The following is a 15,204-nucleotide window of genomic DNA, read 5'->3' on the forward strand; positions in this document are numbered from 1 at the left end:
GTCTCTTTCCATGGATGAGAAAAGCTATTCAGCCAAGTTTGATGCATGTGGGACTATGAGGCAGGAGAAAGGGGTTATGGAGGGTTCACTCAGAGCCCCAACACTGTGGGAGTGGGATGAGGAAAACAGTGGGAGGTTCTGCCTAAAAGAATTACACTCTTACGAAAACGGTGAGAGAAAAGAGAGAAAGTAGGCTTGTTCATTTAGATACCATCTCGAGAGAGGGAGGGGAGGTTATAAGCTGGCTAAAGACAGCTGCTGGTATTGAAAAAGTCAAGCACATAAGATTTCTTCCACGGTACATCCAAACTCTGTCAAAGTACATGGCAGAGGGTAAAAAACGTTTTTACAGGCAGAAGTGGGTCCTGAAGTCTGTTAGTGAAATTGTGGCAATAACAATTTAATGGAATTAAATTTCATAAAAGTTTTCAAGGCTGCTTTACCTCCATTTCAAATATAGCTAATGCAGAAATGAATCATAAAGGCCAAATGTCAGAAGAATTTGGTCATGTCGAGGCATGTGTATGCATTGTAAGTCCTTGCCTGTGCGTGTGCATGTGTATGTGTGTGGCCATGCGAGAGGCTCCACTGGGCAGTAAGTAGACGAACATTACAGCCATTATAAATGACATTTCCCAGTAAAGGTCACACTTTCCGGGTCTGCCGCAGCCACGATGATGGCTGTTAATTTGATTGGCTGACTGGGTAGTGATCACCTCTCATGTGAGGGATCGGAGACAAAGATGGGGGGTAAGGGAAGAAAGAGAGCAGTAGAGAGAGAGAGAGAAAAAAAAGACAGAGGGGAAGATATTATGAGAGTCAGGAGGAAGGAAGAGAGAAAGAAGAGGATAGTAACTGAGTGAGACTGAGGTGATTGATTCGATGTTGCCCTCTGTGGCACCATTCAGGCGAGACAGAACCTCCAATAAAGCTCGTCTGACGACCCTCTTCAATAAAGGGTACACTCATCCCTCTCTTTTCCATCCCTCTATTTCACCTCTCCCTCCAGTGCTCCCTTGAGTCATGGTTTCTCTCTCAGCTCTGTTTCCCCTCATTCACATCTCACCATTATAATATTTCAATAGCACATTAGGTCTATAGGTCATAGGAGCTCACAAATCACACATGAACAAGTAGTCCATTTTACAAGGCAGGTTAATGGTTAATTTAGGGATATGCAAAGACACTAAGCAGGTTCTATAGACAAACAAGACGACAAGTAAAACCAATCAAAATGTCTCTAGGAAGACAGACAGGCATTTGATTGGAGAGTGGCCTTACCAGAGCCAATCCACAACAAAGACAACTTATTGGTGGTAAAGAAAACAAAAGGAAGAAAAGGAAGAAAAAAAATAATAAGACAAAAAGGGCATGATGATGATTAACGAGTAAATGAACCACAATAAGACATGACTAATGAAGCGAAATAGATCAAAATCCGGTCCGACTAAGACAGAGGAACGTTGTGGGGTGGGGGATTGATACAAAAGCATCATATTCTAAACTGCTCTTTAATTTAATCTTTCATCTGGCTTTTTGATCACACTACCCTGACCTGCACTGAAGCAAAGATCAGCCCGTTTCATCTTTATGTCGGATACGCTTCCCACTTGAAGTCCTACTTAAAACTGCTGTCATGAAAGATGCATTGGCAGTAATATTTAAATGATAAATCAAATGAGGGAGCCATTTTGTGATTTACATTACAAATTCTGAGCTGTGCCTCAGCAAGGCGTTGAGCTCCAAGCCACAGCATATTGTTTGAATTAGACTGAGCCTTTTTGTCTTGAGCTGCAGTGGAACGAGAAATAACACAGTCCTGATTAGTGACCTTAGTAGACAGAGTTTCAGTGTTCTCTGGAAATGAAGTCACATTTCAGTGACATTCTGTAAGGGTGATATAAGTAATAGGGAGATTATGAATTCAATGAGTAGTGTCTTGAAATAAAGTCAGACAAAGTTGAAATGTGCTTCATGCAACATGCTAATGTACAAAAAAAGGCTGATGGGTAAGGATAGTTTGACATTTTGGGAAAAACACTTACTAGCTTTCTTGCCAGCAGTTGGATGAGAAGATCAATACCACTCTCATGTCTTTCATGAAGCTGGAGCCAGCAGCCTTTGCGCTTAGCTTAGCGTAACAACACAGATAGCCTGGCTCTGTTTAACAGCAACAAAATCTAGAGCTCATTATTAACATCTTATACTGTGAGTTTTTGATCCGCACAAAAGTGAGGTGTAAAAATGACAATCTGCCATTTTACAGGTCTTGCACATTAACCCCCCCACAAAACCACAATGTGTCATTTTTATATTTTGATTTATGTATGGATTTAAACAAACAAGATACAACATGTTGATTTGTGAGCTTTAGAAGTACTGGTACACAGATTTTGTTACCTTTAGACAGAGCTAGGCTAGCTTTTCCAATATTTATGCTAAGCTAAGTGACTGTCAGTTCCAGCCACACACTGTATTTATCATACAGACATGAGAGTGGTATCAGTCTACTCAACTTGACGAGAAAGCCTTTAAGTGCATTTTCAAAAATGTCAAACTACTGCTTTAACTCAACCTACACAGGCATGCATAATCACACCCACCGGCGTGGTGGTGGCATGGTATGCACACATGTACTTACTTGATGTTGTCCAGACATCCAGAGTCTGGTTTGAGAATGGCTGTATGATGGAACATCTTATAAAGAGCAATACCGAGGAAGATTACATTCAGCTGAAACACACAGACACACACACACATACAAGTTAATATTCTGCAGCAATAAGCCTAATTAAAGACACAATGTCACCACAACAATTCACTCACACACAGTGCATATCATTTCATTTTCCCTTCCAGCAGTAATTGGCTTGGGGACACAGTATCAGCCCACAATCAACAAGCCTTTATGTGCTCAAAATACAGCAGCTTGAGCATCAGGGAAAATACAGCAGTCATTACAACCATTGAGGTTCACTGTTATAATAGAAGTCCAATTCTCACAGTTGCTGTCTATTCTACTGGCCTGCTAATACACAGATAGGGTGGTTTAGTAATGACTCATCTGGACTGTTGTGTTAGGTCTCCAAGGCTGTATATGTTACCAATGGGTGTAGAGTCATAACAGAGCAGTCCCACCTGCACTGCTCCCACTTACAGCCCCAGTTAGATCAGCGATAGCCTGGCTGACATTTTCTAAAATGAGTACAGAGCATCAGTGTATATGCTGACATTCACCTAATTGGGAACATGTCCCATTGCTTTTATTCTCTCTTTTTCAAACTCTGCCTTTTATATATATATATATATATATATATATATATATATATATATATATATATATATATATATATATGTGTGTGTGAGTGTGTGTGTGTATATATATATATATATATATTTGCTTTTCTGTCTGTGTGTCTGCATAGTCGTCTCACTCTATTTCTGTCTCTGTGTGCTTGTTTAAGGTAGGATGCCTGTTCCTCCTCCTCAAAACAGTTCACTCACTGATGAAGCATCATTCACTGACATTGCCTTGTGCATGGACTAGAAAAATGGTCAAATTGAGGTGGTCTGTGTTCCTCTTTTTATTGTATAATAAAGTAGCTAGACCAGGAGGAAGTACAGCGCCTGGTTCATCAAATAAGAAAAACATAACTCGGTTGAGTTCTTATCATAATCTGTGTGACGTACAACAGTTTGTGCTCTATGTCACTCCAAAGATTTCCACCTTGTTGGAATATGTGCCCACTTGAGAGTTAATCCATGAGTGGGAATTATTAAAATGACATAAAGTTCATTCTGCTCCCACTTAGACTATGACGAGCTCTGGGAAACCTTGTAGGAGATTAACAAACATCTTAATGTAGCCCGTCGTTTCTGGACCAACACGTGGCAGCCCGTCTACTCCGTACATGTAATGCTATGTTAAGTGTGTAGTGAGTGTCCATGTGTGTGTATCTCACCATGATGATGAGCGTGGCAGGTCCTATGAAACTCCAGATAAAGTATGTATCCAATCGCAGCCAGCACCTAGAGAGACAGAGTGAGATAAAGAGTGAGCAAGAAGGGGAGACAGCGGGAGAGAGACATCATGCATGAGAAACAGAGGGATGAAGAACAGGAGGGAGGAAAGACGCATAGGGATTAAAAACATGCTCCAGTCTCAGATGGATGTAGGGTAGCAAGGATTTACCACCAGAGGACAGGACATGCATCACAGTTACACACTCTCACACACACACACACACACACACATGCACACACGCACACACAGACAAGGAAGGAAAAAAAAGCAATACATTACATGCCCTACAGTATATCGAATGCATCACGATAGAGGGAGGACAAAAGGAATTGGAGTGGATGAAAGAAGCAAAAGAAATGGAGAGCAGAGAGAAAGCTGTTGCAGGATGGAGAAAAATACACTACAGTATACGCACACCTGAAATATACATCACACATGGAGGGGGAGACAGCAAGGGATGAGCACCTGTGATAAATAAACCTTTACTCCCCCCCAGGGCACAGATATATGACATGGCCACCACATCCTGCGGCCGCAAAAATATGACATGACTGTGTTCATTTGAATACTGAGTTATGGATGCAGCCCTCAGTACCAGGCTATTTATGGAGTCTGGGAGTGGCTGTGGTGAGGTTAAAGGAAAGAGGACACACACACACACACAATATATAAATATATATATACACACACACACACACACACACACATATATATATATATACATACACACAAACCAGCACCTTCACATTCAGAGACAGAAGACATGCATGAATACACATAGCTACACACAAACACACACACAGGCATTAATATCTGACCACAAGGTTAGCATTGGTAGTAAAAGATATATTGCTGTATTCTAAATTATATTACCCCAAACATCTTCACTCATCAACTGCAGTAAGCAGTGGAGGAAAAAAAAAAAAAGTCCTCGAGTGCCCTCCACTGAGGTCAGATCCAAAGGGTTGCAGAAAAAGGTGCCAGAGAAAAACCACTGGAGCAAAATGGGCGACTGATTCATGACCAGCTGCTTTTGAATTATTAATCTTTCAATTTCCACCACATTAGAGAGCCCTCCATTATGGGTCCCTGACTGTGTCACTGTATCCTCCATTAGGGCTCCTTTGCTAAGTCATAGCCACCTTCATTATAGGGCGAGAAAAAGACTCAGTGCCACTGGCTAATACGGGGGAGAATGGGGTGTGTTACGTGACAAGGTGACACAGCAGGGATGGCAGATGATATTTGCAGAGGTTTTGTTTCAATGTGTTATGTCAAACATGATAAGCAGTGCCATTTTCAAGGCCGGACTGATAAATGAGTCACATAACTTAGTTTCTGCTTTTAATGAAAGGTACTTTGCCATAAAAATAGTTGTTGTCAGTTTCTTTTCAAATCCATGAGGCATAGGGCCATTAAGAGCAGAAACATTAGTTGTTTGGGTGAAATATTACTTTGAACTACAAGAATATATTTTTTGGTGAAAATATTCTTTCACATCCTCACTGATTTTAGTGGTTTTTACATTATTCTCCCAAAACATGCCACTTCATTTCACATATTTCCTGTTAAACCACAGCTATTGTCTCCTAGTCTGTTGGCTAACAGCAAGCAGTCTGATTATTCATCCAGAGCTTTGGCATTCAGACTCTCATGTTTTAATGATCATCCCACAATGAAATATTGATCTAAGTGGCACACGGATTTGTGTGGCTTGATGGTTAAATGCTGCTAAATTCAACCCTTTCCTCATCTTCGAACTTCTACAAGGCGATTGTGTGGCTAGGGGAAAGCTGAGAGGTCTGATCTACAAAAGGCTGAGGGAGCAGCAGAGAACGTAAGCATTTGAATGTGTGAATCATTTAGCATATCCTATAGTGTCCTTGCTTTCTATGTGGAGCTGCACATTTATAAGCAATCGAGGGATGAGATTTTTCTAATACAAATATTTAAATGCAACATCCACATTGACAATGTCCTCTTTACTCCTAATGCTTTCATAGAATGGAGGACAGGTCACGGACATGTATTAGTGCTCCATGCGCATTATGCACATAATATGCATATGTATGGTATGAATAAAATGTTGGCCACTTATGGCCTCTTTTCAGAGTCACAGCATGAATGGAGTGGACAGGTCACGCATGTCCACTGTTATGATTGCTGTTTGTAGGTGGCCTGTTATGCATATACTTCATATGAATGAGATGCTGGCTGCCTTTTCTTGAATTCACCCTGTGTCTCCAGTTGAACAAGTCAAGAATGCATGAATAAGTTACCATGTGCTCCTAATGTATGTTCTCATCCCACTCACTATTCTGCACTTCCTCCAGGGAAGCCGGAAGCCAGCCTTTTTTTTTTTTTTTTTTAACACACATAAGTGTAAACCAGTATGGATGTATATACACTCTGACAGACGGATGTGTGCACACTGACAGACTACTCCACTGCTCCCTTTTCCATCCCTCCATTCTCACACTCTCACACTTAAACCACTCCTTTTCTCCCTCAATCTGCTCCACCGTGCACCACCTCCTTCTACCTTCTATTCCGCCAGTTATATCCTTCCATATTCACACATTGTTGCTGCTGTGCTCATGCAGAGACACTCTGTGGTGCACCCCCCCCCCCCCAATTCTTGTCCCCATACCTCCTTCCCCCTCTTCCATCCTTCTTTGCTTCTCTCCCCTCTCAACCCCTCTGTATTGACTCTTCAGAAGTGCCACAGCTTGTAGAGTCCACTGTGTCAGACACAGCCAAAATGACAGCAGGCACTCCAGCCTCCCTCCCTTTTCCCTCTCTCACCCTGCCATCCATCCACCCTTCCTTCACGCCACGCTCTCCCCCACCGCCCCTCTATCCTTACACTCGGTCGGTGCCGTAGCTCCTGTAGTCCACTGCAGCGGAGACGGCCACTATGACAGCAGGCACTCCGTATCCTGCCAGGTAGAAGTACTTAGTCCTGGAGTGTTCGCTCTCAAACACCTCTACCAGCATGATGTAGAGCTGCACCCCTTCCAGGAACATCCAGGTGAAGGCTGCCAAGAAGAAGAAATGGAGCAAGGCCGCAAAGACTGCACAGGCAATCTGGTGAGGGAACGAAAAGATGGAGAGGATTTAAAAATACAGTAACACTACACACAGTAATGCTCAGGAAATATTTAATCTGGTGGACAATTACACTGACGAGTTGGTCGAATAAAGATACTCACACTCCAGGCAATAAGGGTATGAGTCAGACTTTATCATATTCACACAAGTAAGGAAATGTAAAGGATTATAAACTGGGCTACCAGTACTGGAACAGACAAGAGAGGGAGGAGATGAGGCAAAAAAAGGAACAGAAGTGGAACTCACAATCATGGTATACTATAACAGCAATTACAGGCGACAGAATGACTCAAAATCACTTCAAAATCACTAGCGATATTACTTGAGCCTCCTTCACACTTTACTAGACATCTACATCTACAAGTCATCTGAGAAGATAAATGGGTAAAATACAAGTGACAAGTTGGTGCTGCAGCCTGTGCTGATTGACCACATTTCAAACAGAAGCAGCAAAAGCACTTTCAAAGGGGGATGAGAAAAAGGAAGGGGTGGGGGGTGTTGGGTTGGTGAGAAGGGCAAATTACTTGGCAACACTGTTGAAAATACAATATGATTTTTGTCAATGCCAAGGATGAACAAAATAAGTAGAACTGCTGCAAAAATGACTCAGCAGCTCAGTATGAAAGAGACAAAGCACACATAAAAACTGACATGTTTTAGAACTCGCAAAAAGCTGGCAGTAGCATCATCTTAGATACTGAATAGTTGGGAAAAATATTACAGTTTTTATGCTTTTGGTAGAGCTTAACCATGTGTTTTAAGTGAACAACATAATCAATGTACTGCTCATGTTGTTAATTTGGTTTGTTATGAAATTGTAATTATTAGATATCAAGTCAAAATGTAGTATTGGTAACCACTTGCACCAACCAGTGGTTAACCATTTACGATGAAAGTGAGTTAATGGATTTTAAATTTGCACTGTTAGTTGCCAGTGAATAGTGACTGATGAAGGGGATGTAGTTAGAGAAGCGGATGATAGAATACTGTGAGAGATTGTCCTGAATGTAAAAAAAATAATAAAAAAATTGACAAAAACAGAGCAGCAAAGGACAAGCAGTAGGGAAATGAAAGAGGGGTATCAAACCTAAAACTGCATTAACAATTTCAGCAATAGGATAGGAAGAAAAGAGGGGCGCTTAAGAAGAGAAGGCGAGGAAAGAATGAGCTGTAAGATTTGGCCCATCACGTTCATGGCAATGTTCTAATCTAAAGAGTCACTTCTAAATCACTGAATAGGAGAGCTAACAGACAGACTTTTATAATGGAGGGGTTTGCAGTGAGAGACAATTACCTAATGTCTGAGAGACAATGAGTTTAGGGGGCGAGGGAGTCACTCATTTCCATTTCTAATGATCGCACAGTGTAGCTTACACACACAGGCAAAGACACACAGACACATGCACGCACGCACACAGGTAAAAAAAAAAAAAAAAAGTGTCTGCTTATGCAAAGTCATTTGCTTTTCCTGCTGGAATTACTGGCTTAACCGGCTGCGAGCTAAGTGACGCTGAAGATGTTAATGGAGGTCACAAATAGTCACCCGTAATTAACAGGAGAACGGCGCGCGCAAATACAGCAGCACGCAAACATAAAAAGAAACGTGATCCCTCCCAAACAAACATACACAGAGACAAAGAGAAATACACAAACCTCAATGTCAAAATGTAGTCTATCAAATTTGTTTTGTCTCCTCATTTGCAACAAGAATGTTTTCTCATTGAGCACTCAGCAGGATGCAAAAGCCAGAGGCTGCTCTAAGACCTCCTCATTACGATGGAGGGAGATAAAGGATGCAGCCCTGAGCACTTCCTACCCCACAGACATACACTTCATAATGATTCAGCTAGTTCACAGATGAAAAAAAAATATGGGCTACCTACTACTGTCTACTAAGTCTGAAACTGCATTGTGTGTATATACTGTAGTACATACTCACTTCCTTTATGTTGATTATATTTGAGTGACTTTGCCCAGAGGAGTTAAAGGAGAATATCTCATCTCAGAATCTGTCCCATTAGATTTTTGTGTAAATGCTTGCACCCAAGTGAGGTTTAAAGTGCTAATCCATGATTGGCATACTGAATGCAGACCATATGGATTAGACAACATGGGCTGTGACTAGAATGCAGACCATGTGGACCCTGATGGTTAAGCCAAAATTGAACTGCGCTGTACACCATTAGGGATGGAGCTTGATGTCGGCTGGTTTGCTGATATGTAAAAATTGCTTCGTAAATTGTGGTCGGATGATTTCAAAAACCCTCCACGCTCTCAGGGGCAGGACTATTTGTTATGGGTGTCATCAGGACCATTGCAGTTAATGATGCATTTGTTGTACTGAAAATGCACATCTCTATTCTGCATCTACAAAACACAACAGTAGAGGACCATCACACACTGTATGAAATGACATCACATTTGACAGTGCGTTTGATACTTGTGCTGAAACAAAAAACAGCCCAATTTATCAGCTTATCCAAATTGTATTTTATGTAGAATAAAGATCCCTCACCTCTCACTGGTAACAAGCTAATGTAGGCTGGCTAACAAGGTAACACTGAGCAAGCTGTTAACAAACGGGTTAGTATGTTCATTGCAGAGGTCGAGCGAGTCTTTTTGCATATAGCTTTAGATTTTCTTATTGTTCTTCCTCTTCCGCTGTTGTGAGTTGCAAAAGCTTAGCGCAGTTCCACATGAGCAGTAGAGGTCATGCATCATTAACCATAACATAAAGTCCCAGTCATGTTTGGGTAGTGGGAGTGAAAAACAGAAAGTGACCAATTCAGTTACAACTAGTGAAGTTACATTACATCCTATCTGCACAAGCTGCAATGGCTGCAGATAGTGACACCGCTGTTAAAACAATAAACATTTCCAGTCGTAGAGTATTGGGAGTTCACTTGAGCCAGTCAACCTGATACAGGGCCTTGAGAGCCATGACTAATAACTGCTATGTCCACAGAGATTTAGAGTATACTGCATTCATGAACAACTTTTTACTAAAATTCATAGTTGTCACTGAAGAATAGGAATCATTTTATCATGCACACAATGACTCAGAATGAAACGCAAGGTTGGTCAGAATACTGACATGCATTACTAGACTTGGCCTGACCCCCTCTCATGAATCAATTGTTACAGAATTTCTGTAGAATTTCTACAGACTACTATTACTATCTACAATACCTCTATCCTTTTCCCTTATAGTATCAACTTTCAGAAGATCACATAAAGGAAATAAGTGACTCCACTGTTAAATTTAATTCTGTTGAACACACAGGGCTGCATTTATAGAAGTAATTCTACAGCACTGCAATGGTGTGTAGGCATTTCATGTGAAAGTGCTCTGATATAAATGGCCAAACGCAGGCTGAACCCATTTTCATATGGGCTTTGTTTGTGAAATTTTTAATACTTTACAAACATCCTCCTCACAACCAGCAGGATTCCCTGCTACTGCTGCCTGAGGGGGGAAATGACTAACAAATACAAGTGTGGCTCAGCTAAGCTAATACAAAACTTTAATAGATTATCTAGTTTATAAGCAGGTGTATGTAATGTGCACTTTCCATTGTGAATCATTTCAGCAGCTGGGAATGGCCCAAAGACGTGCCAAATTAGTGTTTGTACTCTATGTATTTATTATATTTAGGTTACTTATCCGTTCAATAAGTATAATATATGTGTATATATGCTCATAGACTAATGTCGTTGCAGTGTTTTTGTCTCTTTTTCTGCCTTGGTTGGCAGCACTTTCTGAATTAACCACAAAGTGTACTACGATTAATCTGAGAAATTGTCTAGCACCTCTACTACTCACTATAGTAGTGATGTCATGGAAAACTGAGCATGAGTGGTAAAAACAATGCCAGTAAAGTCTGTTTTTTCCTAGTTTTTCCTTTTACAATGTATGAGAAATACGTTGCATAATCTAGGCTTTGAATACACACAGATGGTTTGTTTAACAGCCACCCAGAGAAATTCCTGTTTTCGATTTATTCCGAGAACACTGTGTGCACCAAATTTGCCTGTTTCTTATTCGTGTAGCGGTAATGTGGTCAACCACTGACAGCAAGTTAGTAAACATTTCACGATTTACTCTGCCAACAATGCAGTATAATCAGTGCCATTGGTCAGTGGACAGTTATGCCAAGCCTGTGCCAGTACAGCACTGAAATGTACCCTGTGAGCAAAATAGTTGTTTTTATTTTATTTATCTATTTCATCTCCCAATATTGATGGGCTTGTCATAGCTTGTTATTAAAAGAATATGCACACAGATGGTGTATATTGTACACAAATACACACAAACAAAGAAAACCCCGCCCTTCTTACTGGCTGATCAGCCCTGTTGATCCCGACCAGGAACAGTGACTCAGCGATGAAGAGGCTGATGCAGAGGTTCTTGTGGATGGTGTTGCGGTCGCTCTGAAGCCCACGGAAGAAGCAAAAGGTGAAGATGCAAATGAGGAGGCAAACCAGCGACAGCAGGATCCCCACCCATGTGATTACGTCTAGGAGCAGGTCGTGCATGCTGTCTGCTTTCTGTGAGAGGTGCAGGAAAAGAGAGACAAGCTTGAGTGGATTATTCAACAGCCACTTATAGCTGCTATATTTAACTAAGTTCAGCTTCCGTTTGCTATACACACATGAGTCACATTGTTGTTATATGAAAAATAGTGTAGAAACAGACACACAGACAGACATCGCCCCCTCCCCTGACCGATGCAAGTCTAGCTGTGTGTCGCTGAGCGTTCAGGGCCACAGCGTTACGCTGCGTTGCACAGGTGTGCTGGCTCTATCCATCAGTGTCCTGCAACCTGGCAGGCAGAGCAATGTTCAACATAGCACTGCTGTGATGGATCTACTGCTCAAACCCTCACACTGTGTTCACACAGGGCTGCCAAGCTAGCTCTGACCATGACCCCTTTAGAAGTAACACACATCCTCCGGCCCAGAGGGAGAGAATGGGTGTCACGCATTATACAGAGTTACAAGAGCCGATTTGTGCAAAGGAACTTGGTCTTAACGTAACAAAAGATGGAGACAAAAGGTACTTATCCCACACACAGCGGGACAATAGGGTTCTTATCCACTGCCCACTGTGGCTCATGGATATCAAAATAAATGCTGTCACTTTCTGATCAGTCAAATATCATTTTTGCAATAAAATAAGATCAGCAGCTTTTGTCTCTGGTGAAAATTTCTATGCTATATTAAAATGTATCTGTTTTGGTGATCCAGAACTTTATACGCTGAATGGTTAAGTGCATATTTTTAAGTCAACCCACTGTCATCATCAGGCTTGACGAATCAATTGTAAAAATTTCGCCTGCCAAGTATGATTACTCACTGCCGCAGACTCTGGAGAGTTATAATCTATTTTCCAGATGTTATGGTCTCCTTCTCTTCCTTCCTTCCCCTTTTTCCAGGATCTGTTGACCAGCTTTGCCAGCCACTACTAATCAAATGATGAACAACTGACCCTTTGATATTGCCCATCCCCCTCTGGCAGGCACTGGCAGTATAAACGCCTACCTTGACCTCCACATGGGCCATAAGCACCGCAAAGCTGGTGAGGTGTGTGCAGGAGCAGCTGGTGTGTGTGCGATTGGTGGCCAGCAGACGACAGTCCTGTGTAGACCAGAACCCCATCATGGTGCGCTTGGAGTAGCTCCAGAACGAACAGTTGGGATTGAAGTTCTCTTCCGAATGCTAGGGGCAAGGGAGGAGGAGGAAGAGAGAGAGAAGAGAGAGAGAGAGAGAGAGAGAGAGAGAGAACAAGAGGAAGAAATCAAGAGGGACAAAAAGGAGGAGGGGTGGGAGAGCAGGAAGACAGAGAACAGATACTTAGTCATGGGGAGGTGGGAGGTAGAAACATGAAGTGGTGGGAGAGCCAAAAAAAAAAAAAAAAGTGAGAAAATGGTGGGAGGAATCAGTGGAGAAAGGATGGAGAGGAAGAAACTCAGAGAGGGAGTCAAGCACACACAACAACAAAACAACAAACAGAAGGGACAGAATGAGAGAATGCAGCAACAAATAAATACGGAGCCATGGCAGGAGGTGACAGTGCTGCTGTCCGTGCTTGTTGTGTGAGATTCTGAGTGTAGGAGCTGCTTGTGTTGTGTAAACTGATGATGCTGTGTGTGTTGGGTTAGTAAAGTTATTTCAAAATGAGCAAGTGAAACAGTGAGGAATTTTCTTGCTGCCAACAAGCTGGATCACCAACTGGATCGGCATTTGCTTGTTGGACGAGAAACTCAATACAAAAATGTTGCACTGACCACCACAATTCATACATTATGAAGCAACAAGAAACAATTTCAGCTTTGTTCAGTGTGTGATAATTGTTATCACCAGAGCTCATTTATGTGGTTTTTTTTTTTCTTTTTTCTTTTTTTTCGGGGACAACAATGAACCTCTGAGGCACAGAGGAATAAAGTATTTCAAGCTTTGGTGACACAGGCAACACTAATTAATAGAAAAAAATCATTACTGGTTTTGGTCTTTTCATGAAATATAAGACATAAAAAAGCCTTATCCTTTAACCTCTTTTTCTATGTCATTATCTAGCAAGTAATTTTTCCTATTGTTTACAAAAAGAAGTCAGCACCTCACTTACCTGCAGGTGCTTGACGGTGAAGACTACAGGCTCAGACAGGTAAACCTTATTGCTCTCCTTATTAATGGATGCTGTGATGACCGGGGAGTTGACGATAACAGAGTAATTAGGGTAGACCGCCTCGCTGCTCAGTCTGACGCTGGCGTTTTCAGTGGACAGGTAGGAGCCCAGGTTCCTGTACAGGACAAAGGCCATCCTGATCTCACCTGTGAGAAAACACAAGGGAGAATAAATGAGGCACACTCTACTAATTGGTGGCTTAAACGACGATGAAAGGAACTGACTACAGGATTGGAAGTGGGAGGATAAAAACTAAACAAAACACTGCAAGTGGGTTTAACAGTGAGAGGGAGAGAGTGAGAGGGGTCACGGGCTTCACAGTGAAAGTGAGAGGAAGAGAGTGTGAGATTTCTTCTCTACCGTTTCTGCCGTGCTGTTTGAGAGTACTAGGCTGACAGCTGGATGGAGTTTCCATGTAGTTCTGACTGAGGGAATGTCAGGTCTGCGAGGTTCCCATCCGTGCTCAGCCTGGCCACTTCAAGCTCTGCAACACACACACACACACTCTAATGTCAAGTCATAGCATAGCACGTTACATCAGGTTTTGTTCTGCAGCCACTTGTAGTAACCATGTTTTCTCACTAAGTGCTTCACAGCAGAACACAGGCATGAATCCTGAAGCAGTTTCTAGCATCTCCTAAACAAAGAATAAGCTGACACACATCAAAGTGAAATAACTTGGATTTTTATACTAAAAAAAGCCAACGATGTCTCCAGGCAACTGGTCCAACACATCGAGGTGGTTAATCCAGCGTCTCTCTTGTATTGTGGGAATCTAATTTCACCATCCAGGTTCGTTAGCGCATTCCTGATTACGGCTGTGTAATGTATTAGATAAAGTTTCTAATTAAGGACTAATTATACCTTTGGTGTATCGCTATCTTGTGCTTCAGAGTGATTTGGTGATTTAGACACTGCTTTCTTGGTGAAAACAGCTCCCTGATCAAATAAACAACACAAGGACATGCTCAAATGGAAATGAGAGTGGAGGAGGAGGTGGAGTGGGAGAGGAAGGTGAAAGGGAAGGAAGTCGAGGGGGTCAGGGAGAAGTGCTGGGAAGAGGTTAAAAAAAAGAGAGGGAGAGGGTAGTCAGAGGAGCAGAATGGATGAGAGATGGGAAATGAGGAGAGGTGATGGGAAGAAAGTAGACTATGTTCTCTCACAGGGTACAATAGATAGGGCATAAAGGCAAGAGATACTAAGGTATGGGAGTGAGGAGATGGAAGCAGAGTGAAGCAGGCAGACATAAACACAGACACTGATATGCAAATACTGGCAGAAAGAAAGAGAAACACTGGTTAAGTGTCCCTCACTGGCACACGAGCCAAACTAAACATTCAAGCTATGTACACACACACACACACACACACACACACACACACAC

General features: G+C 42.0%; 1 protein-coding gene across 1 annotated transcript in view; it reads right to left on the bottom strand.

Annotated features, from left to right (window-relative positions):
- The window catches only part of adgrl3.1 (adhesion G protein-coupled receptor L3.1), an 87,075-nt gene that overhangs the window by 10,004 nt on the left and 61,867 nt on the right, over window positions 1–15,204 (bottom strand). The window contains 8 exon segments of the mRNA XM_018695561.2: window positions 2,642–2,733; window positions 3,963–4,029; window positions 6,891–7,111; window positions 11,474–11,683; window positions 12,677–12,853; window positions 13,761–13,966; window positions 14,181–14,208; window positions 14,210–14,304. Of these exon segments, the coding sequence (XP_018551077.2) occupies window positions 2,642–2,733; window positions 3,963–4,029; window positions 6,891–7,111; window positions 11,474–11,683; window positions 12,677–12,853; window positions 13,761–13,966; window positions 14,181–14,208; window positions 14,210–14,304 (1,096 nt within the window).

Source organism: Lates calcarifer, linkage group LG5 (assembly GCF_001640805.2).
Source record: "Lates calcarifer isolate ASB-BC8 linkage group LG5, TLL_Latcal_v3, whole genome shotgun sequence".
In the NCBI taxonomy this organism is placed as follows: Eukaryota; Metazoa; Chordata; class Actinopteri; family Centropomidae; genus Lates; species Lates calcarifer.